This window comes from Nothoprocta perdicaria, unplaced genomic scaffold (assembly GCF_003342845.1).
Source record: "Nothoprocta perdicaria isolate Ctin4 unplaced genomic scaffold, notPer1 scaffold_98, whole genome shotgun sequence".
NCBI lineage: Eukaryota > Metazoa > Chordata > Aves > Tinamiformes > Tinamidae > Nothoprocta > Nothoprocta perdicaria.
Genome location: NW_020456287.1, coordinates 702,580 through 730,523, shown reverse-complemented (window position 1 = coordinate 730,523; position 27,944 = coordinate 702,580). Strand labels below are relative to the sequence as shown.

General features: G+C 43.1%; 1 protein-coding gene and 1 long non-coding RNA gene across 2 annotated transcripts in view; one reads left to right on the top strand and one right to left on the bottom strand.

Annotated features, from left to right (window-relative positions):
• Window positions 1–20,636, top strand: part of KPNA3 (karyopherin subunit alpha 3) — a 28,629-nt gene extending 7,993 nt beyond the window's left edge. Inside the window, exons 2-16 of the mRNA XM_026053276.1 lie at window positions 2,941–3,030; window positions 3,246–3,275; window positions 3,359–3,411; window positions 3,507–3,602; window positions 6,143–6,228; window positions 8,733–8,819; window positions 9,209–9,378; window positions 10,485–10,529; window positions 12,534–12,665; window positions 13,861–13,989; window positions 15,702–15,806; window positions 15,939–16,010; window positions 16,100–16,262; window positions 17,330–17,424; window positions 18,447–20,636. Of these exons, the coding sequence (XP_025909061.1) occupies window positions 2,941–3,030; window positions 3,246–3,275; window positions 3,359–3,411; window positions 3,507–3,602; window positions 6,143–6,228; window positions 8,733–8,819; window positions 9,209–9,378; window positions 10,485–10,529; window positions 12,534–12,665; window positions 13,861–13,989; window positions 15,702–15,806; window positions 15,939–16,010; window positions 16,100–16,262; window positions 17,330–17,424; window positions 18,447–18,545 (1,452 nt within the window). The 3' untranslated portion in view covers window positions 18,546–20,636. The remainder of the gene's footprint in view (window positions 1–2,940; window positions 3,031–3,245; window positions 3,276–3,358; window positions 3,412–3,506; window positions 3,603–6,142; window positions 6,229–8,732; window positions 8,820–9,208; window positions 9,379–10,484; window positions 10,530–12,533; window positions 12,666–13,860; window positions 13,990–15,701; window positions 15,807–15,938; window positions 16,011–16,099; window positions 16,263–17,329; window positions 17,425–18,446) is intronic.
• A 4,884-nt stretch (window positions 20,637–25,520) lies between these two features.
• LOC112959288 lies at window positions 25,521–27,289 on the bottom strand. Its single transcript, XR_003251593.1, has 3 exons — window positions 27,228–27,289; window positions 25,906–25,974; window positions 25,521–25,562 (listed from the first exon to the last, which is right to left on the bottom strand). It is a non-coding gene; the product is annotated as an uncharacterized LOC112959288 (long non-coding RNA).
• Between the last annotated feature and the right edge of the window lie 655 nt (window positions 27,290–27,944).

The window sequence follows — 27,944 nt, the reverse complement described above, 5'->3', positions numbered from 1 at the left end:
AGCTGTATGGATGGTCACCACCCACACAGCTCCTCCCTGCCGCTCTGTGAAGATGCTGCTTCCTTGTCCACAGTGGGATTCCCGCCGTATTCCAGCTGTATTCTCCTTATTTGCAGCTGGATTCCAGCTGTCATCGTCCTGGGATTTAAGGATGTTGGAGAGAGGAGCTCAAGATGCAACCTTRTTTTTGCTTTCTGGAGTAACTGGTTCCCACAGCCTCTGTGTCCCTCTGTAACAGAGGTACAACCCCAGCAAACACTTGGAATAATCTGCTGGGTTTCCATCCATCCCGAACCATGGTTGATACCCTGTGGTTTTTCTTTTTGCATCCAAAAATTTCTTGTCCTTCCAAGCTAGAAAACACACAGTGTGATTTTTCCCAAGTGCTTCATGTATTTCTGGTGGATTTTGGCATGGTTTGTTAGGAGAAATACTGRGCATGGAAGTAATGTGCATTAAATATAGATGCAGTCCACATAAAAGCGAATACTGAATATTCTTGTATGTATGATGATGTGGTTATCATTGCAAATGGATGGCATCTATTTAATGTCAATGCAATTGAGAAGACTTTAGCCTTATTTTCCCATTTTCTTGTATGACAGAGAATAACATGTGACTTTAAATGACTCTTGTATACCCATCTTTTGGACAGATTTCACATTAATAACACATTAATAGTGCTCYGAGTTGCTTCTGTGCTGGGTCAGCATAGGGACTTCTGTGTGGGGCTSTATGGGACAGGGGTGGACAGTTTTTCTTTCCCCTATTATAGGGACAGTACCTTAAGGCCAAAGGGTTGTGTGTAAAAACACCTAAAGGGGGGAATCTACCATTTGCACTCCTGAAAAAAAAGCCACAAACTGTTGCTGTTATTTCACCATGGGAAGAAACTTGAAATAAGATGTCTAATAAGGTGGCATCTCCTAACTAGAATTTTCCTTTCAATGATTTCAGTAAAAATAGCCAGTTAATGCTTGTTAAATTCTCAGTAGTTCTTGGTGAATTGAAGAACCTGGGAGCAGTCTGCACTTAGAAAGCTGGCTTTCTTATTGAAATTTAGCAGTAAAGGTCACTTGTCTTCATTGAAAGGTCTTCAGTGCAAGAGGCTCCAAAACACACAACTGAGCCCCAATGATACCAGATCCCGAGAATTCATCCCAAATCCTAAACCCAGCATTTTAGGAAGAGCAAAATCCTGYAGCGCAGCAGCTCGTGTTGCTGGTGACAGGGAAACTCAAGCTTGGCAGCTGAATTATTTAGTGTGAATCATTTAGCGTGCTCCACCAGGCAACTCGAGGCAGTTGTGCACGGAGACCCCGATTCATCCAGGCTGCACCTTTTCCATAGGCAGGGAATGGCTGCGGGAGGAGCGAATGTAACCCTGGAAATGGAGTATTTTCCCCGGTGCCTTCGTGCAGATACAGACGTGCTGAGGGCTGTGCAACGCACAGGGTTTAGGATAGGAGGAGCACAGCAGCACTGGAGGCATCAGGATGTTCCTGCAGGGGCTGCTTCCTCCAGGATAAGGGTTGATGGTCAGTCCGTTCGGGGCTGCCGCGGCGGATCCAGCTGAGCCAGGCGCAGCCGGTGCGATACCTGTAGTCAGTGCTGCTGGTTTAGCACGTGGTTCTGCTTGGTCTGCCTTTCGTTACCAGTAGAAGAGATTTCTGCTTGGCGCTTTGTAGCCCTGATTCACCCTGCCATGTCTTTGCTTCACTGGGGATTGAAATCTCTGTGCCCTTGTGAATGACGTAGAAAAGGCTGAGCGAGGCGGGCCTGCTTAGCCTGGAGAAGGGAAGGTTGAGAGGGCATCTGATCAAGGAGACGTGGAAGTACCTGGGGGGAGAATGTAGGGAGGATGGGGCCAAGCTCTTCTCCATGGTGGCCAGTGACAGGACAAGGGGCAATGGGTACAAGCTGMAACCCAGGCAGTTCCATCTCCAGGTGAGGAGGAACTTCTTTCCTGTGAGGGTGCCAGAGCCCTGGCACAGGCTSCCCAGGGAGGCTGTGGAGTCTCCTTCTCTGGAGATCTTCCAAACCCGCCTGGATGCCGCCCTGTGCCCCGTGCTCTGGGTGTSCCTGCTGGAGCAGGGGGTTGGACTGGATGATCTCTAGAGGTCCCTTCCAACCTCAACCATTCTGTGATTCTCTGTTTGGATGTACTCGCTCTGTCGTCACCTGCTGCCACCTCAGTTTTGATCGTACATCTGCATGTATCAAAGACRGATACCATGTTCAAAATTGGGAAAATACTGCTTTATACATTTGGAGTAATAATAAGACATTTTAAATTCACCCCAAAAAATGCATCTGTGTGGAGTTGGTAAATGATTTAATTGCCTTTTTTTTTTTTTTTTTTTTTTTGTGGAGGCTTTCTCTGGTCAAGTATTTCAATTAAATAAGCTACAAACACAAAATGGGTACTTTACCACTGAAAAGGCATTTTTCATTTGCATTTAGAAATTCCTCATCGGAGCAAAAATTGGGGGGGTGCTTCAAGTCAAACTAGACTGACCCTGTGAGCGAGTGGGCAGTATTACAGGTGGTAGCATCTTGGGAGCATGCGAGTTTACACTCAGGGTGGAAACATGTGTAATCTGCATAACCAGGCAACTTGGAAATAGTTTTATCTGTAAATAAATCTTGCACTAAAAATAAAAAATCTGTGTGCTGCTAAATGTTAATGTCACACAAATCGCTGTTTTTTTAAGCTTCTGTTGGAAAATTGATATTAATTTTTTTTACTGTCATGGCTTGCAGTAGTTTTGTCTGCAGTTTGCAAGCTCCAGGGTTCTTGTAGCTGAAATGAAAATACTTTGAATTCTATGTGGAGATAAAAGTGACTTTCTGGAAGCAGCCTTATCTAAACTTTAATTTAGAAAAGTGCCATTTTATCATCACCCCTAAATGTCTTTATTTTTCAACATTCTTTCCCAGAACAAAAGAGATGAACATCTTTTGAAAAAAAGAAATGTTCCTCAAGAAGAAAGTTTAGAAGACTCTGATGTTGATGCTGACTTCAAAGCAGTGAGTTCCTTGACTCTGGAATTATTTACAGAATGTTGGTGGTGGTTTTTTAGAAGGTGGTACTTACTTTAGCACTCTTAAGTCTTGCAGTTACTTGAAAACAAAATTGTGACTTGATAATGCTGGGTTAAAATCTGTTTAACCGTATTAAATGTCTTAAAAGCCTATTGTATTCAGCAACAAAATTACTAAAACAATTTCTTCTTCTTTTCAAGCAAAACGTAACACTAGAAGCTATACTGCAGGTAGGTTATGTTTGCTCCTTATTTCGTTTTAATTACTAGTGCTTGTTCTGGGCACTTTTAATTTTTACTCTTTTTATTTTCAGAACGCCACAAGTGACAACCCCGTGATCCAGCTGAGCGCTGTCCAAGCTGCAAGGTGAAAAATAGATAAAAGACATATGCATGTRCTTACTATACATATTCTTTTTCCAATGAAAGTTACTTATTTTGTTTTTCCATTTAATTTCACAGAAAACTCCTATCTAGTGACAGAAATCCACCTATTGATGACTTAATAAAATCTGGAATTTTACCAATTCTGGTGAAATGCCTAGAAAGGGATGATAAGTAAGTATGCACCTTTAAAAATGTTTACCTTTACTGAAAAGCTGCTTGCACAGAAATTCTAGTTATTTCACATGGAGCCTAGTATTCAAAGCTCCATACAGTCTGATGCAGTGGATCAGATGCCACAACAATAAACTGTAAATTCTCCAGTATTAATCAATCCTTACCAGAATTAATTCAGAGTGTTAATTCTGCCCCCAAAATGCCATATTCTTTTTTAGCTGGCTGTGCTCATGCAGGCACTAATGGGAGGCTCCTTGCTCAATTTCTTGCTCATTTTGAATGTTGCATGTGGTGGGTTTTGGGGAGAGGGTTGTGGGTTTTGTCTCTTTTTGCTGTTTTCTAAGCAGTGGACTCAGTTTTCAGACTTACTGTGCTCTGCTTGTCACAAACGTGTGTTTGTGTGCCCAGTTGTGAGCACAGCTCTTCCCTGAGCCAAGGGCTCTTCCAGTAAGGTCATTAGAAGAAGTTTTGCTCTTAATGCAAGGTGGGTTTCTTTCTGCTTCTGCGTAGCTGCTGTTCCCTGCAGTGCAGGGACACCGTGGTGGGCAGGCTCTGGGCTCTGATTCTTAGGTTGAGAGTAAGAGTTTTAATAGCAGAGACTTAYAAAAAGTACAGCCTTGAGCATGGAGTTGCAGGAATATCATGACATGTAAGAAAAGCGCCATGTTCACAATCCAGGGCTCTCCTGTTTGGATAAATAGGGACTGCAGCATTTGAGGTAGGATACTTTAGGCTATCTTTGGTCTCCTGTTTAGATAAATGAGAACTCACAAATTGGAGGTAGATATTTTGGGCTGTCTTTGGTCTGAGGCAGGCCCGATGGTATTTGTTTATAGTATTCCCATTTTCAARATTATTTCTATAGCTGTAAGGATTAGAAATTTTAGAAAACGCAAACTGACGTTTTGGGTGTAATTTGATGTTTGCAAAAACATGAAGCCTAAGTTTGGGTTTTTTCTAGCTTGTTTAACAAAGCAGTTAAGAAAACAGCTGGCAAGAATGTGCAAATAATATACAAAGTAAATTGTATTTAAAAATGGGTCATGAATGCCTGCCTATTCTGAAAGTAAATGGTCCAGTGTTATGAAAATTAATTTAATTTGAATTTTCAGTGTAGATTTTGTATGATTTATCCTTGTAAATATTTAATGAGCCTTTTGAAATTGAATTTGGTGTTTTCTTAACCAGTTCTTTTAATTAATGATTGATATACCCAGTTGAGGAAAGCTAGATTTTGCAAAGGCTTTTTGTAACAGGTAATTGAAGCTGTTGTTCGTGTTATAACTGAGAGCTTATCCCAAGGGCACTCAGACCAGAAGGAGGGAAGAAAAACGTACTGTGTGTGTGAAGGTCGGGCCAGCATTACACTTTTAATGGATTTGGTCCTAGACCATAAGGTTTATCCGTAAGGTTTATGGATAGCTGCTGATAGGGTCCGTTAGTTTTTGCAACTCCTTATTTTCACATCTTGCATCCCCATATCTAATTCTTCTCTCATCCCATCTCCAATAAAACCTGGAAGTGCTTTGAAAACTAATGCATAGGAAAACCTCAGAAAGCAGCTTGCCTGGCTGTACATAAAATGGACTTGCTGAAGAATCCCCCCAAAAAACAAGAAAATGAAAAATAATCATCAAATAACATGGATCCTCCACTCCTCCCCCAGCCAGACMCCTGGTTCCTGCTGCAGCCACCGCAAGCCGCAAACTCGTTCGTAGCTTTTGCAGTTTTTAACCTGTGGTCTTGGCTTGAACAGCAGTTTTCATGCAAGCTGCTTTACTGCAGTGCTGTTGCCTGTTACCTGTTGTGATCTGAGCCAGCGTGAGRCACAGCGCCCAGGACCGCGCGAGGGACAGGCGTGCAGCGCTTTGTAAAGCTGGCGTCTAATTTAATCTGCATTTGGCAAGCTGGCTTTAATACCAGTGCTAGGCATTTCCCGTGGCTGTGAGGAGCAGGGAAGCGGGYTTCTCCTAGTTGCCCAGCTTGTGCGTGGTGTGGGCCGTGATGTTAGAAAGGGCAGGTTTCTCCTAATAACCCAGCTGCGATTGACAGTAACTAGGAACTACTAATGGTTTAGGGGGCTGTAAGTGCTTTTTTCACTAAATAGACATGGTGTTTTTATCCACTGGATGCTGAAAGGCATCTGTTACTCATCACAGAGAGGCAGAGTTCCGTTTTGTGGTGAGGAGGGCTGGAAGTCAGTGATGTCAGGAGATGAGCAGTTGACTGGAGTAGTGGTCAGCTTTACAGGCTGGCACGGGCTTCAACCAGTACGACTGTATTTTGAGGGGAGAAGGGTTATTGATGTAAAGCCAAAGCAATGGGCAGTTCACAAAAGCCATAGAATGTAACATTTTCCCATAGCTATTCCTCGGAAATGCTCAAGCTTACATGTCTTTTGAGAAAACTTTCAGCTCCGTGGTACTCTTTGACCTTACCAGCTGTATGTACTCTGAGACACTGTACATTTAAAGTGAATTGTAAAATAATGTGCAGCTCATGTTTCAGGTTATTCCTGTAAAACTGTTTTGTTGCAGCCCTTCGTTACAATTTGAAGCTGCATGGGCATTGACTAACATAGCGTCAGGCACTTCTGCACAGACTCAAGCCGTTGTACAGTCCAGTAAGTATTAAATTATTGAGAGTTGGAGATAATGTGGGTAGAAATGAAAATAAGGGGCATTTGGGTAACAAATGATGTTTGTTATCAAAATTGTTAAAATAATAAATGCATATGAGTGTCATCTTTCTGCAGGAGTTTGTACCTTTGCACTTACACATTAATCGTCTATCACTGATGATTAAGAATCCTAGACCTGAATTTCCCATAAAGAGGATAAACAGAAGCATAGATCATACAATAAGCATTATATAAAATGTTAGTCCTTTCTAATTTTGGGGTTCATTTTTGAAATCATAAACTATTACTCCACCCATGGCCAAACCACTTGTTAGCYGATAATTCCTCGTACATGAAAGGTATAGTCATAAATCTCAGTAAAGCTGTTAAATGCACCCAGTTATGTAATGTTGCCGGGTTGAATTTGGCATTGTCACCAATGCTGCCTTGGCTCTGTGATTAGTATCTCCCGTACACCCGCCACGTGCTCTGCTGCCCCTGCTGCTTTTGTGACCAAGCAGGGCAGCTGCCATTAGGAGAAGAGCTGGGAGAGGAGGCTCCAAAGTGAACTGAGGAGAAATGATGCAAATTCATGTTTGTTGTTCGCTCCTTTACATCAACCTATTCTCATTTTTCAGGATTATCTATGTAGCTTTGGCATATTTGCACACATCCTGAAACAGTCACCTTTAGGCTACACGCAGCAATTCTCTGTTAGACAGGAGGCTACAGTTCAGCTGTGATGTAATGAGCTTAGCTTATTCATATTCAGTGTTTTTATACAGGGAAGTGGTGACTTGTTTGGCTTTTTTTTTTAGCTGATGTGTGAACCCACCTTTCGAATCAAAATGCTATTTTGTATATTAATTAAATGTCTTGCTAATTGCAAGAGCGAGTGTAGTTAATATACTGGCTCACTAGAACAGAAATGCTTATCAAAACAAAAACAGGCTTTGGACTTCTGTGGGCCTTGAAAAGAAAAAAAAAGGAATTTGTTTCAAAAAATCTTGAAGCAATTTGGTGTCTCTGTCTTCTGATTCCATTTTCTGGTATCTAAATACCTTTGAAAATCTCTTCCCAGGCTTTTTCATCCTTTCCAAATGTTCTTTGATTAAGAGATAATTTTCTTCCTTTTTCAAGTTCCCCAATGGTCTCCTCTTTGACTGAATCCAAATGAAAAGACTTATTTATAACTTGCTTTGTAAAAAGAAAGTCTGAGAAATTATATTAACTTATAAATTAAAATGAAAATAAACAGAATACCAGTTTAAAAATCTGTTGCTCTATTGCTGCTTTCAATTTGAAGCTTAATAATTTCAAAAGTTACTTGTTTTTCCTCTGTTAATAATCAAACCCATGGTCCTCCAAATTTGAGCTTATAGCATATATCTTTGTGTTTAAAAAGCTAGTGTAAATAAGGTATTGTAATTAACATAGCTTACATTCATTTTGAGTAGCTATATTTTAAAGCAAGTGCACATTAAATATCCAGGAGTAGTTTTGATAGTTTCCCTGGCTTGTCTTTGCCGAGATGTACATTGGAAATGTATCCATATGGCAGAGTAGGGTTAAAATCCCTGCTCTGGTACACAGAGCTGCAAGGAGCTGTGGCTGGGATGGGCATTTCCCCCAAATCTGCCCAGGCCGTAGGGGTGACAGAAGGACTCGGCAGGAGAGAGGAGCCTTTTCCACATGCGTTTCAGGAGAGCGGGTGGGAAGCAGCTCTGTTTGCAGGTCCTGCTGCCTTGGCCTGGAGGTGGAGAGCTGCCGCTGGGATGAGAGGCGCTCGGCGGAGCGAGGGCTGCGCTGCCTGACGAGGAGTTTGAAACCCAGGCAGTTCCATCTCCACGTGAGGAGGAACTTCTGTCCTGTGAGGGTGCCAGAGCCCTGGCACAGGCTGCCCAGGGAGGCTGTGGAGTCTCCTTCTCTGGAGATCTCCCAAACCCGCCTGGATGCCGCCCTGTGTCCCGTGCTCTGGGTGTCCCTGCTGGAGCAGGGGGTTGGACTGGRTGATCTCTAGAGGTCCCTTCCAACCTCAACCAGTCTGTGATTCTGTGATATCATCACCGTGTACAGAAAGTAGCTAAAACTACTTCTTGGGAGGTATTTTCTTAAACTTGATGTTTGAAGCGTATTTTCAGAAGTGGGCTGGTCATACTGCTAGGTACCTATTGCAGGCATGGATAACTGGAAATTTGGAGTTACCAGGATGTTCAGCTTAGCATCTTTAGATGTCATTTAGAATACACTGAGACTCATGCATATTATAGGGAAATGTTTAAAGGTGGGGAGCATTGCTGTTTAATTGCTGATAATTTTCTCAWATCCAGATTTTCCTCTCTCTAGGTTTTTATCAAAATGGTTAACTCASATTTTGTGTGTTCTTCATAACAAAAACTTGTATCTTAGTATAATTCACATTGGAAAAAGCATTTCTTATTAATGAATGATAATATTGTGYTGGTATCCCATTCCAGTAAAACAAATCCCATCTTTGCATTCTCTAGATGCAGTACCCCTCTTTTTGAGACTACTTCACTCGCCGCATCAGAATGTCTGTGAGCAAGCTGTCTGGGCTCTCGGAAATATTATAGGTAATGTGTTACTTCTAAAAGAGTTGAATTCAGAGATCATATCCTTTTAGAATTGGACTTTTGAACATTGGCATTATCATACGAGACTATGTTTCCTCTAAATTCTATGGCTTAGTATGTTTCTTTATGTGGCCAGAATTTTATAGGTACTGATTTTTTTTTAAAGCCTAGCATCACTTAATACACAAAATGTTAGTAGGGTAAATTTTGTGTCCCCTAAAATATACATACATAGCTGGACGTATGTATATTTAATTGAACACCAATGTTTAGTAGCAGACTGCTGGTGAGGAAACATAGAATTTCAGTATCCCAACATGTCACTGCATACATTTCAAAATTTTCCATTTTTAATGTAATTTCTTTTACAACAATTTTCATTTCTGTAGGTGATGGTCCTCAGTGTAGAGATTATGTCATATCACTGGGAGTTGTCAAACCTCTTCTGTCCTTCATCAATCCCTCCATTCCCATCACCTTCCTTCGGAACGTCACATGGGTCATTGTAAATCTCTGCAGGAATAAGGACCCCCCACCGCCTATGGAGACAGTTCAGGAGGTAAATAAAGAATTACACTGGGACAGATGATTTTTGTACTCTGGGCTAGAGGCCAAATGTTTTACGTTTTCACACTAGGAATGTATGAATGTGTCCTGACAGTGTCTTCTGCCACTTACTCGTTGTTAACTGAAATAATTTAGAGCAGTTTGGTATTTCTGATTGGGATTCTAGTAGAGCTACCTCTAACATTTGAAAGTGATAAGACTGAAGATTGATGAGGCATATATTGAAACAGGTGCAATAAAAATGAATGCTATAGCAAAGTGTTAACGGAACGTATATTGCTTTTATCCAAAAGGCTGCTGTGAACAAGATTCTGTATCTCTTAAGTATGCAAACGTCATTACTTTTAGCAAGAGGAAATGTAAATGATCCTGTGAGGTAATGCACATTGAGCGTTCTGAGTAGCTGCTAAGGTGCAGTCAGCAGGAGGTCCCATGTGGGAATCTGAGCCTCAGAAAAACCTTTCAACTGGCTCAAAACAGGCACAGCTAATAAAAAACGTGATGCTGCTTGGTCAGAACTATACTGGTACACAAAGCTCTTTGTGCTCAGATAAATTCCAAAGGMTGTCTGTAGTCTCTATAGCCACAAAAGGTATAATGCTGTAAGAAAGGAAACTTCAGTGAAATCTTARAAGTGAAGAACACGGCAAGTTTTATAACTGGGACTTTACCTAATACAAAAAGTTCTCTTTAAGCAGCTTTACCATGTCTCAGGTGTACATTTTCTGCATACATTGAGTACCAAAATATAATTTTACTTCAGGAGGGTTTTATGTATTCATTTTATGTTAACATTTTTGGTATATGGTTTGGTAACGTTTAAGCTTTCATAAGTAGCAGAGAGATGTTTGCTTGTTTTCCCTCAAAATATAAGCTGCTCTTTTTGCACCCGAGAAATATAATACTATTTCCTACTTGCAGAAATTTGAAATAGAAGTATTTCTGTACATAGCTTAGAGGGGATGCCTAGTTGCTGGGAAGTGCGTGAGTGCCATAAGCTAACGCAGGCTCAAGCCAAACTTTGTGACTGCCCTACTTGGATTCAAGTTTGTACAGTAAATTTTATTCTACTGTAATGACCAATGAACTTTTTTTCAGATTTTGCCAGCATTGTGTGTTCTCATTTACCATACAGATATAAACGTAAGTAATTCTACAGTTTTAGATGTTTGGACTCTTTGTGTTTTCTCTAGAGAGAAAATGTTTGAAGATTGTATTTAAACAGCAAGCTTTTATGTGTGTGTTAACGTACAGTAAAGGCACAATTAAAATACTAGGATRAAGATAATTGTCATTCAGAGGACAAAAAAAGAAAGTCACCTTTTCTGATTTTTTTTCTGAAAGCTTTTTTATCCTCTGCAAAGTAATCTATGTTAAAGAAAAAAGATTCTGCAGGATTGAGCACTAGAAATTTAGGAACTGTCAGCTTTTTCATCAGCCTCACTTTAATTYTGACCCAGGTTGCAGTTGTGCGTGGATGAAGTATAATAGTTGTGGGGAAAGATGCATAATACTGTATTTCACTCCAGTCATACATTGTGATCAATATATGGGTGTCTCACCATCACCTATATAGCTGAAGAAATCACGTACGGAAATCTATTTAAATGCACACCAGTAAGCTGTTCTGTTTCATGGAGCCTTTGACAACTTCTTTTGGGAATATCCATACTAAACCCTTGGTGCTTCCCCCAGTCTTAAGCCGTGAGTTTACCTAAGTTTTTTTGAATGAAATCCCGATGGGTTGGACTTACATCCTGAAACATGACATTGGGACACCAGTAAAACCTGACTCTTTAAAGGATAATAAGCCGCTTTTCTCACGCTCCTCCCATCAGGACTTTGTCTCTCTGTAGTGCCCTTCAATTGAGAGAAACAAAAACTGAGCCCGTGTGCTGCGTCTGGGCCCAGGGAATAGGATTAGTGAAACTGCCCTTGGTTATTCCTGAWGGAGACAGTGCTGCTTCTGCTGCTCTTTTAGTGCTGCAGTGGGCCTGGCTCCATAAAATATTTGCAAAACAGTTTAATTTGGGATTTTGCCAGGGTTTTCCAGAGCTACGCGAGTGGGAGACAGACAGCAAATGGTGGCTTTACAGTTTGCAATTTGGGAAAAATTGAAGGAAATTTCACAGACCAAAAATACTCCTGAACCATGGGCCTCTCTTTTTCCTGCCGAATCCAAAAGCTTTCTGAATCTCAAAGTCTTAGGGTAGACGGGGCGTTAGGTGAGGCCGGGATTTGCCTGCCCTGATGGAGGGRGCCCTTTCCGGTGCTCCCCGGATTTGGAGGTGCCACCGGCCCCACCGCTTTCTCCGGACAAGGCTCAGCCCCGGCTCTGCGACGTCCTGCACCGCTCTGTGGCTGGCCTGGCTCCACTCCTAAAGAGGTTCCTTCTCTGGAGATCTTCCAAACCTGCCATCCTGTGCCCCGTGCTCTGGGTGTCCCTGCTGGAGCAGGGGGTTGGACTAGATGATCTCTAGAGGTCCCTTCCAACCTCAACCCTTCTGTGATTCTGAGATGGGTTCCTCTGTATAGATGATGTCCTCAGCAGGGTCCACTTTTCTCTTCCCACATTTTCTAATGTCATCTCCACGTGATRGGATGTTGCTCTTTCCGCTGGCTTTGCTTCTCCTTCAGATGCCACYTCTAAAATGGCTGTAACTTTTGTCCTTAGGATTATTGTTAGTCCTCTGGTTGGTGTAAGAACAGCTTTCCTCTCCAGAGGATTTTATTCACAATATGAGGGCAAAAAAGGCAATACACAGAATAGAGTTTATGGTTGGACTTCAGATCTCCAGTATCGATCAGAAAAGATAAAGTATCAATAGATGGATCCAAAGAACTGCCAGACAGCTTATATCTTATTTTACAATCAAAGGTAGCTCATCTAGCAGAAATTACAATGGTGCTGGGTGGCCGGGTGTTCATAGTCTTGAGAAGGGCACTAGCAGAGTTGTTTGTCTGTCTTTGAATTATAAATCAAGCCCAACAATTCACCCTTGTTTGAGTTTTTCCTGCAACTAAATTGCCTGATCTTCCTGCTCCCCTAAACTTGTGGAGTATTGATTATTAAATTAAGATTTCACTGTATGGATTTTATTGTTCATGGTGTAAATTCTCTTGTTTTTTTTTTCCCCCAATTTGTAGATTCTTGTGGACACKGTTTGGGCTTTGTCCTACTTAACAGATGGTGGCAACGAGCAGATACAAATGGTGATTGATTCCGGAGTTGTGCCCTTCCTAGTTCCCCTCCTGAGCCACCAGGAGGTGAAAGTTCAAGTAAGTCCCGTTCTGTTTCCACTCACTGGGCTTTGGAGAGCTCTGCTGAACACCRTGTCCTAGAGCCTTTATCTGTGAGGCACTTACATGAGCACTTAGAGCTCTGTTTGTTTTAGGTGAAAGTGAACAGAAATTTTATCCACGCTAAGGTAAAAAGATTGCTGAAAATTATATTAAAACTGCTTCGTTGGAGGTTAGCTTGATTTTAATGAAGAGGTAGGTTAAACATTAACCTCCATTGTGCAATTGTCAGGGCTACCTTCCTTTTGTACTCCCAGAGTATTTAATGAAAATACAAATATATTTTCCAGAATTCAGTTTTTCTGTAAAGGCATATAATAGCTGCTGCATATTCTGTCCAAATAGCCATGGAAAACAACTATTATTTCAGCAATTTTTGAACTTTGAAGTAGGTTCAAATTCACATTTCGCRGACAGGATTGCTTTTTGGTAAACTGAGTTTCTAGTTAACTTCACAGAGTAGCTTAACTGATCTTTGCCTAAATTCAACAACAAAATTAAACTAAAAGTTACCGGATGTTTGCTTGTTTTTTAAAGAGCAGCCATTGGAATGGGGGCGTTTTATGCCTCCATGTATCTGTCCCGTTTGCTTAGGCTGTACTTCAGAGGAGATTTGGCTGCCTTGAAATCTGTCAGACGGTTGACTCGATGAAAAGGAGTCCCTCTGGCATTCAGTCAGTTTAAAGCATTTAGGAACTAATAAAGATTTTCAAAGTTCACTTCTGAAAGGCAACTGAGAGTCAATGGGAAGAAAAGTAGTCATGATTTTTTAAAGTCTGTAATAGAGTTGAGTGGAGAAGTAAATAACCTTGGAAGTTACAGGCATAGCCTAGAAACGCTAAATGGTTCTCAGATCAGTCACATGGTGAATTAATTCATCTAATATATGTTTTCTTTTAACACCTTTTAACTTTCTCATCTTGGCAGTTTTAGAAGTAGAACTGCAGTGCTTCTGTTGAATAAAATGCTGTTCTGTGTGCCTCAGTTGTGAGGAAACAGTGGCCATTTTTCGGAATATAACTTGAAAGATGAAGTATTGTATTTTGCTAAGTGCTTTTTTTTTAGTTGTTTAAGAAGAGACACATTTTTACATGATCTTTGTTCTAGCCTAAGTAACATTGATGTCTTGAACTTGTTTTTTCTTTCCATCACCCTCCTCACTTGGAATATTCAGACAGCAGCACTGAGAGCAGTAGGCAACATAGTGACTGGTACTGACGAGCAAACACAAGTTGTGCTCAACTGTGATGTTTTGTCTCATTTCCCCAATCTCCTGACACATCCAAAAGAGAAGATAAACAAGGTATGTTATGGTTTCTTTCTTCCTAGCTTAATCTTTGTGGTTAAAAAATAAAACAGTAGGCTCTGGCCTGCTGCAGAGGGATTTCTTCTTGTTCTTATTCCTGCGATATGGGCAACAAAGACAGCCGTTTGCATCGGTGSTTGCTTGGGTCTAAGAGCCCAAGGGCTTTAGGAGGAACGCTGGGGGTTGCACRCTGATGTGGATGGTCTCTGCACTTTGAGGTGTGACACTTTTGCATTTGCAATCCCAGAACCTGATTTGGGTTGTTCATAACTAAGGATTGTTGCTCTCCGTGAGTCCAGGACGATGGGTGGGATTGTTCAAGCTCCAGTACTCCACGCACCAAACTGCTTTGATGAACCCAGAGCAAAGCACTTTGATGAACCAAGAATTCTGGCCATGGAGTTTGCTCTCTTCTCTTGCCCGTGCTAACCTCGGAGGGAGCAGGGAAGTAGCCCTGTCCGTTTGTGAAAGGAGCCCTGCGCTTCCTCTCCTCCCCCTTCCCATGAAGGTGTCAGTGGGGACCTTGGCCCCGCAGGGACAGGGTGTGATAGGAGAGTCAGGTGACAGTGGGTGGTCAGGGCCCTCTTTCCAGTTTGATGGTTTTGCATTTTTTGATGTTCATAATGGGTCCTTCTCCTACAAAGACGCTGCTGGCTGGGGAGGCGGCTTTTTCCTTCCTYTGGCCTGTTTGCCCTTAGCTTACGAGGTTCCCCTGCTTAGTGTCCCGTTGGGAAGGGACCTGTTGGAGAGGATCTCTGCTTCTCCAGGACCTGCCGGCTGCAAGGAGCTCGGAAGAAGTTATCCTTGTCCATAGGGATTCCTTCTGCCAGCCCTTCCAGTGCTCAGAAAAGAACCATCGGGGCATCCCGTGAGTGACTAGAAAGACTGGTTTTTATAAGGGAAGTCTCTAAATGCCTTTTGAATGTAAGTTTTAAGGGCCAATAAAAGACAGGTCCCTGGAAAATGGGGCCCGTTAGTTTTTCTCTTGCAGTTTTCACAGTTTTTGGCTCTTTARTTGGCTCTTTAAAAATCTGTTTTTACTTAGGATTGGAGGTTTTTTAAATTGGTTGTTCTGGCTTGCCTTGGCAAATAGCTCCTTTGCAACCAGGGACTTGTACCTGCCGTGAGACTGTTAGTTATGATGTTAGTTATTCCCACCTGAGGGAAAAGAACTGCTGAGTAAAGAGGCCAGCCTGAAACTCAGTGAGAGACCCCGAACGAGCTTTAACTCCACTTCCCCTTGCAAGAAAATGGGATGTTGGATTTGTCTTCTTTTATATAAATACAGAAAGCTGCAGCTAAGCTGTCAGGCCAAACATCGTAGGGTAATTTTTCTCTCCTCAGGTTTCATTGATTTATTTTGTCAAAATGATGTAGAATTTAAGACGTGGCCGTATCTGCGGCCATGCGAAGTGGATGTAAGATGYAAGTCAGTGTTGCCCCAAGGGCGTAGAGATGCTCCTTGAATGAACAAGAATTGGGTGCAGGGGATTAACCACGTTAATTCTGCACTGGTCTCCTAAGTGTTTGGCTTTTGAGGTGCAGTAAACCACATGGTTGTGTTGGAAGGGCTGGTGGAGGGCAAGGTTAGAAGCCTTGTTCAGTGCTTGGTGATGGATGATTTGGGTTGTCCTGCTTTTCTTTAATCTGTTGACTTAATCAAAAGGTTCTGTTAAAATGCTCCGCTTTTTTATTTTGTCCAATTGTAGGAAGCAGTTTGGTTCCTTTCCAATATCACAGCAGGAAACCAGCAGCAAGTGCAGGCTGTAATAGACGCTGGGCTAATCCCTATGATCATACACCAGCTGGCGAAGGTCAGTCAAGCGACCAGCTCCGCGACTTGTCATCCTCTTTTTATAAACGTGACAGGAGGAGCCTGTGATTTTTAATAAGCTTTACAGATGTTTCCGGGCTGATTTTAACGAGCTATTAATTTGCTTCTGCAGGGGGACTTTGGAACACAAAAGGAAGCTGCTTGGGCAATTAGCAATTTGACAATAAGTGGGAGGAAGGATCAGGTATGTGCAGTTGATTTGAAATTGTCACTGAACCGCGGGGCAGTGAGAAGCAGAACGCTGCAAGACGTCTTCTTCTCCCCGCTATTTAGGTCGAATACCTKGTACAGCAGAACGTAATCCCACCGTTCTGCAATCTGCTCTCAGTGAAGGACTCTCAAGTGGTACAGGTGGTGCTGGATGGGCTGAAAAACATCCTGATAATGGCTGGCGATGAGGCTAGCACAATAGCTGAAATTATAGAAGAGTGTGGAGGTAAGTGCTTATTAGTTGTTAAAAGAAGTTAATTTCCTGCGTATCAATCCGCCGTGCCCTTGTTTACTGCAGCTTTTTTGACCATGGGTATTTGAATCTGCAAGTTGGGCGTTTTGCAGTGAGAGGAAGGGCAGYCTTTATTTCTTCTTAGTTTAGCTTCATTTGAGGAGCTGCCACGTTGGACCCAGTCTGTGTAGTAGCTTCCAGTACCATTTTTTATTTTTAGGTACAGTTGTATTTAATAACATGTAGATGAGAATTGCATTTCTGTTCATTTGATGACTACATTCACTCAGTTCTGCAGTGAAACATGTCGCTTCAGTTCATTGCTTGGAAGTCGAAAATAAGATTATAATTTTACTATAGACCAAAGCAGGCTGAGGAGTCAGACTTAGTTATTGCAATCCTAGTTTTAACATGTGCTTATTAATATATTATAAGGTAGCAGTAAATGGATGTTTAAGAGCTTGCCCTATTAAAAGTTCTTCTTTTGTATATATCCCATTTAGTTTTAAAATGAATGTAGAATTTTAAACTGTGCTCAGTAAGAAACTGCCTTACTTCGTTATTTAATACTTATATACAACAGCTGCCTTACTTTGTTATTTAATAYTTATATACAACATGCAGCTGAAGGCAGTTCCTTTGAGAGAAACAGAAGGCACCGTACCTAGAACAGAAGCTATAAGTGAAGAAAAAGAAAAAATGAGTACAGAAGGTTTAATCCAACTTGTAGGAAAGAGGAAAGCAGTACCTCATGTTCACAGAACTGGGTACAGTATGTGATGAAGGCTCATAAACTACGTTTTTTCCCTTAGAGACAAAAATAGCCATTTTAATAGCTATTTTGTAATATTTAATTTTCTTTAAATATTTTTATTTTTATAATATTTTAATATTCCAATAGCTATTTTTGTCTCTAATATTTGGAAATTGGGCCGCACCTTTTCTAGTGTGCTTCAGTGCTAATGTTTTGTTACTTTTCTCAAAGCCAGTTCTTCTCAGGGTACTCCGTAACTCACCTCAGGATAAACATACTGAACTCACCTCCGTTGTCTTTCACCCAGGGTTGGAGAAAATCGAAGCCTTGCAACAGCACGAGAACGAAGACATTTATAAACTAGCATTTGAAATCATAGATCAGTATTTCTCTGGCGACGACGTAAGTGCGCTAACGACTGCAGTGCGTGCGTGCCGTGGGGTCRTTCCTTAGCTCGCTTCCAGCTTCCATGAACACAGCTGGTCTCCAAGGGGGGTTTTCCTCATCCTTTCCAGTGCACCTGCCCTTGATGCAAAGTACAAATTGGTAGATGTTGAGCTGACATTGGACACGTTGCCATGTGGAACCCAGCATTGCTCTGCCTCTTTTCTCACTTTATCATAAATCAGTCTCCATTCTTAGGAGCCAGGGGGTGAATCCTTCTTTTCAGAAAGATTTCTGTATTTCAGCTCTCTAGTTAGGCAGCCCACATGCCCTATTGGAAAGTCATTCAAGAACAGAACAGAAAACTTCCTGCAGGGGTTTGACCTGGCCCATCTGCTATTTTGCTGATTCCTAGGTTTGCTGTTTTGCTTATCYTGTCATCTCTGTTTTCTGCGATTTCTGAGACTTACTCAGATTTTTGAAAATCCATAATGAGGAGATAGGAATTAAAACATAAAAGCAGACATGGTGTTTCCTAGGAAGTTACTTTAAGTGACAAAATGAAGCCTAGTCACACTGAGGACCAGTGAAAGAAAAAAAAAAAAAAAACCCAAATTATCCCAAGCAGGCAAGAGCCTGATTACAATAGCGTTATTTCTGTCAGCTGCTAATAAAAGTTATTTGCATGTTGCAATAAACGGGAGGAAGTGCAAAGCTGACTCGGRATTTCAGAGCTGGTGATTAGCCAGCTCCAGAAAAGCTGAACCCTAACATTTAAAATACAGTCACACGACCAAAGCAGCCACTGCTTTGACCAAGTGGTGACGCAGGCTGTGGCCATTTCTGTTTTCATAATGTTATCAGGAAAAAAGATTTGTTTTTTTCTTTTTAAACACAACTGAAGAGAATTGGAAAAGCTAATCTCATCCAATTACAATAATATATTTTTAGTAGATCAACACGTGTGAGTGTCTTCTCTGTGTACTGAATTGTGCAAGGAATTGGCTTCCCATGAATTTTCCTGTTCTTGTGCTTTACAGATCGATGAAGATCCCAGTCTCATTCCTGAAGCCACTCAAGGAGGTACTTACAATTTTGACCCRACGGCCAACCTGCAAACGAAAGAATTTAATTTTTAAGTTCGATAAAATGCAGCTTCTCTGTCCCACACCAATATGAAGCACCACCAGATGGCTACCAAATGAAGAAACAAAAGGCTCCAAGACACACATGCCTCTTCGTTTTGATGCTTCTAAAGCAAGCCATGTATCGGTCACTTTGCAGTTGCCAAACGTCACTATCACATGGACTGTAAATGCATATGCATGATCTCTTAAACTGTTTTAGAATTCTTTTTAACAGTCCCAACTACCTTTTTTTGCCTTTTTCCTGGTGCCACATGCTGACAACCGCAATCTGCAGTTTTGTTAAGAATATTCCATAGTGGTGGCACATTGGCTTTCCACGGAAAAGTCGCTTCTTTGGAAAATGGTGCGCTGTGGATCAAGACACTTTGGTATGACGCGTACATTTTGGAAGACTTTACAAGGGCCCGGGTTGCTCCGGGCCTCCATCATCGTCCTCCACAAAACATATTTTCATATACTTTATGTGGAAGAATAGATTAAAAAAAAAAATGCAAGCCAAATGAATTTCATTGGTGAAACTGAAATAAAAGTAACTTCAAACAAACACTTGGCAATTGATTAAACACTTAAGCTTAAAACAAACAAACAAAACTACTTCATCTATCAGTAATTGATGTGTGTTCATTAACTGCCTCAGAAACCAGGGTTGGAGAATGAACTGTAGATTTGGACTGGTAAAGCTTTTGCCATTATACCTAATTTTTGAGAACAGCGAGCCCTATTTGACCACTCACTTCAGCCTGTGTGTTCCTGCTGTTTTGAAGTAATCAAATGCTGTGCATGGTATTTTACCTGAGCTACAACCTGTTATGGACTTGAACTTCTGTTTAAGCTGAAAGCAAGAGTCCCAGACTGTAGAGAGAAAAAAAAAAAAAAAAAAAAAAAGTGGAAAAAAAAGAAATCTGTCCAAAAATGTATTAGCTCAAAAGAATCTTGCTTTCAACTTTCAGTAGTCAATATATTTTGTTTTAAATTGATAATTGGATATGGTTGATTTATATTGGGTTTAAACTGTGGAGCTTTCATGTTTACTGTAATTTAGTCTTAAACTATTTTTTACTTAGTAACCAGTGCTTATGATGATGTGGTTGGCAACAAACCAGCACCTACTTAGAAGCGTCCTAAAAGCTTCACTCTTGGAGTATTGGGAGAGCAATTGAGAAATTTCGTCTCCGATCTTATTCGCGCGATTAAAAAGCTACAAACTGGTCGCTGTGTGAGGCTGGTGGGAGCTGCAGTTCTTGAGCAGAAACGCGGTGTGCGGCGCACATCGCACAACTCCACGTACGGGAGGGGAGGTCGTTGCTTTCGGAAACCCGGCCGCCCCCGGCATTTCCAGAGGGATTTTGGCACCGCTGGGGCGCAGGTGGATCACTTCGGGATTCTGTAAGCTATCACACAAACTGGTTTTGTTGCTGTTGTTTACTGGGTGTAACTTCCCAATGCATTGATGTGAAGGGATAGAAAAATCTAAACTAATTTAGTTATTGGATGTGGGTTGTATTTACTGTGATGAAGATAAGGCCAGATGCCATCAGAGCTTTGTGGATCAGCTGTTTTTCCACTGATGAACAACGCATAGCAGGTGTGCATTCATTAAATATATATCTGCCAAGGTGGAGCCACTTTAAAGAGTGAGTTGTCTTGTATCTTAACCGGATACAAGCGTATGTTTAAACTGCAAGATTTTTACTTGCTAGATAATCTGTTTTAATATAGTGGTTTGGCCTCTGATTATTTATAGGTTTTATAAATTTTAGAATCAATTTCTCTTTAAGGTGGCTCAGATTTTTTCAACTCTTGTGCACATAAAATTGAGTTGAAGTTCATTGTGCCTTTTTTCTTTTCCCAGAAGTTGAGTTGAAGCTTCATATGGTAACTGCATCCTATTCACACACTATAGTCTAAAATCTTGAAACTGTGTGGTGTTCGCTAAGAAACTAAACAATAAAAAGTCAAAGTTAGGTAAGGTCACAAAGTTTTTGTGAAATTAGAGTTCCAGCAGACGTTATTGTGAACAAATACTCCCCCTTCTAACTCGATTTTGTCTCCCTATCCGCCGTAGAGACTGACGGTTCCCCTGTTCGGCCTGCGCTATTAGCCTAGAGATGACCTACAAATTGATATTAAAATAACAGTTTTCCACTACTGTGAAGATTTGATCTTTTTCTTGCACTCAATGCATTACATTAAAAGTGAACAGGGGAGAACGGAGTACGGTGCGGGTGCTCYGTTCTGCCTGTTGTGACCTTATCAGCTTTTGATTGGGATCGCACCATTTCATAGTTAATAAAGGAAACAAAGTATATTGCTGCACTTTTACGTTTTCAGAACAGTGTTTAAAATTGCATTGTTTTTATTATTTTTTTAAACTATCAGTTAAAATAGACTAAAACGTTCTTTCAAAGAGGCATCTAAATGTGTTCCTAATTTTGTATATGGGCTTAGGTTTTGTAACCAATAAAAAGCTGCTATCAAATACTATAYAAAACATGCCAGACCTTATTTTGCAAATGACCCAAGTCGCCTGGTCTCCCGCAACGGGCTGGGGGGCTTTTCTGTCTCCGGCGAGGCCGCAGCCGCAGAGCTCCGCTCCGAAGCCGGGCGCTGAGCGGAGCCGGATCCTTGGACGCTGCCATAGGGTGGAGGTGCCTGTTTTGCCAGGAATCCTTCCTCGTGCGGGAGGCCACGGTAAGCGGTCGGCAGCGTCCCCGGGGAGGCAGTCGTGGTTGCAGCGGCCCCCGTGGAACATGGGCAYGGGGCTGACGGAGAGGAGCGTCCCAGGATGAATCTCCATGAATGCTCTTCTGTGGGAAAAGAAAAGCCTCCAGCTCCATCTCCCAGAGCAGCTTAATCTCTGTGGTTCCTCTAGCGCTCAGCTGGCAAAATGGAACTCGTCAAGTGGGTGTTTTCTCCGCAGCAGCTCCTTCCTAGGCCACTTGAAGGACCCTATGCTGGAATAAAGTACACATGGGACTATGAGAAACATTCCAGAGGGGAAAACCATGGCTAGAGAGTATCTGCRCCTTCCCTATGCTTGCTCAAAACGCAAACGCTTCCCCTTGTGCTCCATCTGCTCCGCAAAGGCACAGGGAAGGGAAGCCAGGCRGAGGTGTATTTTTAAAACTGCTTAAAATCTCCATGGACTCTGAAGTAGATCAGGCCATGGATTTGACCCGTTTTGCCATTTGAGCCTGACATGCAGCGTCCTCCAGTCTGAGTCTGTTTGTTTGGAACTAGTCTTTGCTCCTAAAACTGCCTAAATGTGTGTTGTGCTCCTCCCATAAAAATGGTCTGAGGTGAGGTAATTTATATATATATATATATATATATGTATTCTACTTCACAGAGCGAGATGAACCCCTACATAAATTATCTGTGGGATTTAGCATGCTATATGCACTGTATATAGTATAAAGTCAGTACTAGGCTCTTCTGATAATGAAAAGGTCAGTGCATTGAGAAGAGGGAGACTGGAGTGAAGTATTTGCTCGGTGGGCACAGCAGGCTCAGCCTGCAGGCACAACTCTAGGGAAGTGGTAGCTGGAAGCGGATGGAAGAGGTGGTGGAAGGGGAATGAGCGCTCCCACGGCCAGGCTGGCCGCTAATCCACTTCAGCCACTCGCAATTCCTGCGGCCAGGAAGCGCCGGCCTCCCCCACCAGGGCTGCAGTCACTGGTCTCCACCAAAGGCTGCCTAGCCYTGCCTCATGGCACGTAATTGTTCCTACATATTCACGTGGATGAAGGCTGTAACTTCTTTCCTTCAAAGGATTTCTCTTCTGGAGACCRTCCTAGAAGCCAGGCTGCCATCTCCTTTTACAACCCTGCAGCTCTGTGGCTGTTCCGTTGTGAGGAAATCTTGTGCTCCAGCTGATGCCCTCCACAAGCTGGGGCTAAAAACGCCCCTGGTRACAGCTGGGTGGTCAGAGAAAGAGGGACCCAGGGCATTCTGGCTTCCCCATGAGCCAGGAGACCCTTCTGGCTCCCTTCTGACACCCTTTCCCTTTTCTAGTGTCTGAGAGAGGGAGCTTCCTCATGGTAGCCCAGCACCCTCGGAGYATTTAGAGGCTGATTTGTCACACAGGCGTGCGCCAACATTTAGCACCTGCCCTCCATAYATTTAAAGTATCCCAAAGAAAACTATGTGATATTTTCATGAAAAAGATAAAAATAAGAAATGGAAAAGAATAAAGCAAAGCAAGGCAAAGCTCGATATGAAGGTGCCCCTCAACTGCACGGCAGAAGCTCACGCTGACTTGATGGGGCACTAAGGCTACCGCGTTTGCTTCCTGTGCCCAGGCCGGGAGGTCCAGTCGCTTCCTTTGGCTTCGGTGCCGTTGGTGCTGGGGACACRGGACATGAACGGCGAGGGTGGCAGAGCCGAGCTCAGAGCAAGAGAAGAGGTGCGAGTGCCGCAGCTTCGCTGCCTCTGAACTCGATTTGTTTCCTGTGATGGGTGTGGGGGAGAGCCAAGGGCTGCCGGAAGGGATGGGCGGCGCTGTGGCCGCCTTCCTCCCTGCCACGCACCAAAATAAATSGCCTTTCTCCTGGAATTTGCTGAATYGCAGCCCAAGGGCACATGKGTAAAACCAGCAGCGAAGCAGCTGMGGATTTCAGATGGTCTTAACTTTAGAAAGTGTAATAATAATATCCGTAGCACTGGCATTCATTTAGTGTGCCTGTTGGATGGACCATATACGCAAATGTGAGYTTTGGTGTCTCTTTGATAGACAACAGCCAAAAAATTAAGCCTTTCCTAGGATGAAAGCCTATAAAATTATTTATCTCCGCGCCTCTACTACATCTTAACTATCGAGTGAGGCAAAGTCCGTCTCCCATGGCAAAAGAGGAAAAAATACCCATTAAAAGAAAGGCAGACTGTTTGACTAGGCAGCACCACTTGGACTTTGCCCACCAGAATAACAAATTCAAATGAATAACAAATAACAAATGAATAACAAATTCATTTTGTTATAACAAATAACAAAAAAGCTCCCGGAGACCCTCGCATGAGAGCGGCCGATGGCGGTGGCAGGGCTCCAGGAGGGCTGGTGTTTACCTGGTTTTTGCTCACTAAAAGTGCAGGCCTGCTCTCCAGCTACCTCTGTTTGAGGAGGATGAGGGAGATGTGGGTGAGCTGCGATTCCCYGATGCTGCAGCGAGCCCTGGCAGGTCCCCAGCAAGGAGGCCCTGTCCCTTGGTGGGGGGACTTCATTGTAGTGCATGGACATGAGCGGCCAGCAACAGGTTTCGAGTGCCATGAGAGAGGCAATTTGGCGTTTTTTTTGGAGAAGTCCCAGCAGCTCCACAGAGGGGCTGTTGATCCTTTACTGTTCCCACCTATCACCCAAACATGGGGCGCAGAACGGCCCTGGCAGAGCCTCTTCCACACGCAGCTCTRTTACAACAGCAAACTTTCCCCAATACGTATATAGGGGTGCAGCTGCAAGTCTGTTGAAGAAAGAATGAAGGAAAAGAAAGTAAAAGCAGATGAGATCAGCACTGAGCAGGTCTATTGCCAGGGCTGAAAGGCCCTTTCTAAATAACTCAGAAGTTCCCTCACTGTGCTCAGAGACGAGGAAAGCCGCGACCTTCTTCTGTGAGCAGAGCCCTTGCCTCGTGTTTCACATCTCACACTTTGCAGGAGTGGATCCAAGGAGGGGCTCAGTCCAAGCAGGTTTTCATGGAATTTCATCCAGTTTACTTGCTTGCTGCCTATTATCCATACATTTCTGTTTCCTAAATATTTATCACAAAGAAGAATTATTAGGACTAGAATTATAGGATAGAGTCTCTCTCCTCCAAAGCCTTAAATACTTCCGTAACTGGATTTTTTCACTTCATCAGCTATCAGGCCATTCTGATCGCACTCCATGAGGGAAGGGGGGGGGGGGGGGGGGGGGGGGGGGGGGGGGGGGAGGGACACAGAAAGGAGGAAAAAAATGGCCTTACAGTATGGCCTGAGAAGAACAGAGCTGATAGCTGATAATCCCATCTCATCTCAGGCTTAAACCAGGACACTCGCAGCATGACTGTGTCAGGCTTAGCAGCTGTGATGCCACACACGAAAATCAGGTGAGCGGGGAAGCTGGCAGCTCTAATTCCAACCAAGTCCCTGTAAATCAGCATCAGAAACGCTCTGGAGAAGGCAGTGACTCTTAACTACACTACCAAACTACCAGAAGTATCCAGGGAATGGAGGCAAAAACTTCCAAGGCAGCTGCACATTGATCTTCACCTTTTATCAGCAGAGAAATTTTTGTTAATGATCTCATAGGTACCATCTCTGAGCTACCTATTCCTCCACATATGCAGTGACCTTTGCGTCAAAGGGATGATCAGAGGTGTGGGAAAGTTTAGCCCCAGGGCTACTGAAACCACAGGGTTATTTTCATGAAAGCTGTAGAAAAAAAATGGATTTTAAAATCCCAAATGGAATTGTAGATTAGTAATTTCCTTTTAACTAAAATTTCTAAACAGCCTCACAAATCTTACCCAAATTATTCTCATAATATGGCTGCAAATGTCTGGGCCCTGCTCCTGGCCACCCTCGTGGCTGACCCCACGCTGGACCCACAGGTCCATCCTCAGCGTGGCTGTGGGGCAGGCAGGGGCTCCCTCACAGGACACTGGGACAGGCCCCATAGGGCCCGGGCAGTGAGGCAGGTGTGCACAACTGTGGCAGGACACAGTTCCTATCATTTCATGCTCTCATCTCCTAGCCGGGGTGCTGCTACAGTGCAATGTGTGCTTGAGAACGAGAAACCTACGTAGGCTATCCAGTGATGCATGATCACACTGCTTACGTGCACTGTATATAATACACACAAGGTTCTCACTGCCTGCCTCTACTATATATAATACACGTAATACCTTCTGAATCAGCTAATCCTATAAAATGTAAAAATTAAAGCTTGGAGGTAAGCTCATGAAACCATACTTACCTCTCTAGGTTAGTAGGGAGGAAACTCTGCTTTTCCTTAATGGGCTTTTCCTAGTTACAATTCTGCAGGGAAAAAGAAAAAAAAAAAGTGATTGAAATGTTGAAATGACAGTGTAAGTAGCTGAAAAGGTGGCTGTGACACCTCGCCAAATTCCACAGCAACGGGAGTCCCAAAAGCTCCATCCCATTCTGCATGATTCCCAGATTCTAGCATTCAGATGCAACGTTTTGTTTGATCTCGTTTGTAGTTTCATTCTTAGCTTAAGCGTTTAAAGCATCAATATTGGATGCTGTCAACAAGAATGCAAACTACAGAGTGATATTTAACACCTTCCAATAAGAAGGATGAAAACAAGAGAAAACCTGTTAAAATTAGTATTAACAAGTTGCATTTTATTGGGCTCACCACAGAGTGTCACTGCTATTCCATACATTTCTTGACGGAGAGGCTGTCTCAAGAGAAATCTAACAGCTCCTGTCAAAAGACCAAAATCAGAGCCCTGTGGTTTGCTTAGAGTACTATAGGACTAGGAATCCTATAGAGCAGTTAGACCCACAGCATCTTCTCATGGCAGGATCACTTTGAAACAGGTTTGCCTGGATTTTGTGCACCTATTCATGTTAGGCTATAGAAAGCTACACAGCGCATGAGTGGGGTTTGATACTGCCTCTGTACAGCCCATACTCAGCTCTGTATCATTTCCATACCAGATTCATATCAGATTTCAGGACTCTGCGCCATGGATCGATGGGAAAAAAACGCTGAAGGGGAAGATGGTGAGAAGATAAATACCCTGAAGAGTTTGAGTTTGGTCACTTGAGAAAAGCCCTTCATAGTCATCTGCTGTGCTTATCGAAAAGGGGTAAATTGAGACAATCCGTGCAGGAGAACAGGAGAAGGGCCAGATTCTGGGCTAGGCTGACTCACCAGAGCCAGCAGAGCGTCACACGTGACTGCTGTACCCCGTGTCAGGCAGCAGTTCCTTTTCCTCAGCAATATTTGCCTCTAAATATCACTGCTTTKCTCATTTGAACTATTATTTACAGCTTTCAGAACCTTCCAGCCACTCTTATGTGTATCTGAGATGGATCTAAGGTCTCATATTCCTTCCCACCTTAAAAAGCTGATGGGAAAGGTGCTTCTCTTTTTCCTCTTCTTTTTTTGAAAGGGAAAAGAGAAAGAACAGAAACTCCTAACCAGTATTCCCTAGATTATAAAGTGACTTCTGCCATTTCCGTCCATTGCATTMTTTTTTTAGCTATTTCAGCCCTTTGCACAGCTTGGAATATCAGGAACACAGCAATTACTGGAGGGTATTTAAGGGTTTATTACCCGCACTGATAATTTATGATGAGAAACTTAATCCTCACATAAAAAAATAAGATAAATTAAGTAAAATAAATAAATATAAAAAACTTGACTAGGGGTTGTGTTTTAATACTTGTTAAAGCAGCTGGGTGTCTGTATATTATAAATAAGCAGCTTTTGATTTATATTTCAGTACCAAACAGGATCAAAGTCCTGTTTACACAGCTCCACCCTCCCCACCACTTCCCAGCCAGGTTGGGGAAGGCAGGTGGTTCCTTCCTGGGCTCAGACCTCAATAAATGTGCTCTGCAGAAAGGGAAGCAGCTGGCGTACACTTGGGTGGTGCGTATGGCACTGCAGGTCCCCTTCCAGAGGCTCCTACTACACTTGCCCATGTATTTTCTGCACAACATACTCACCGGCCTCTTCCTGCTGTGAGCTAAAATGGTCACTCAATGGCACAGCAAACAGGAATCAGCTGGGGAAAATCTTTCACCTTGGACCTGTATTTTTTTTTTCTGCCTCGTGCTCCATGGCAAGATTTCTTCAGCCTCACTGACTCCTTCTGGCAGCAACCCACTCCCATGTAATTCCCTGCACGCCAAAGCAGATTCTCCTTTCTCCCCTCCTCTTCAAACAGCTTTCTCCAGAACTCCCCTGCTGCTCCCTATTCGAGGCCAGTTGGTGCTGCACACACTATAAACGCTGCAGGCTGCTCTATGACCCAGGACAAGAAGGAAATCTCAAGGAAAACGGAAGCCACTTCCTGGCTAACAGCTTCTCCTGGCTAACAGCTTCTCCGAATAAAAGAGCTCTCCAGGGACGCCTGCTCTCCCACCTCCCTTTTCCCGGATCCTCCCCCACAGCTCTACACAAGAGAGTACTGTGGAGTTCGACTCCAAGTTTGAACAGTTCCTTCGAAAATGGGTAAATCCCGTTTTGATTCTGCAGAGGGAGAGGGGCCCAGAGGCCACGCTACGGGAGCGCGGGACCGAGAAGCTCGCTGAATTTAGCCCCAGCAGCTGCAAGCCGCCCGCCCCCAGCACCGCAGCCCTCGACACCCGCTCGCCTCACGAGCGGGCGACCGTTGGGGCGGGGCGCAGCCGCCCGGGCGGGGGAGGGAAGGGAGAAGACCA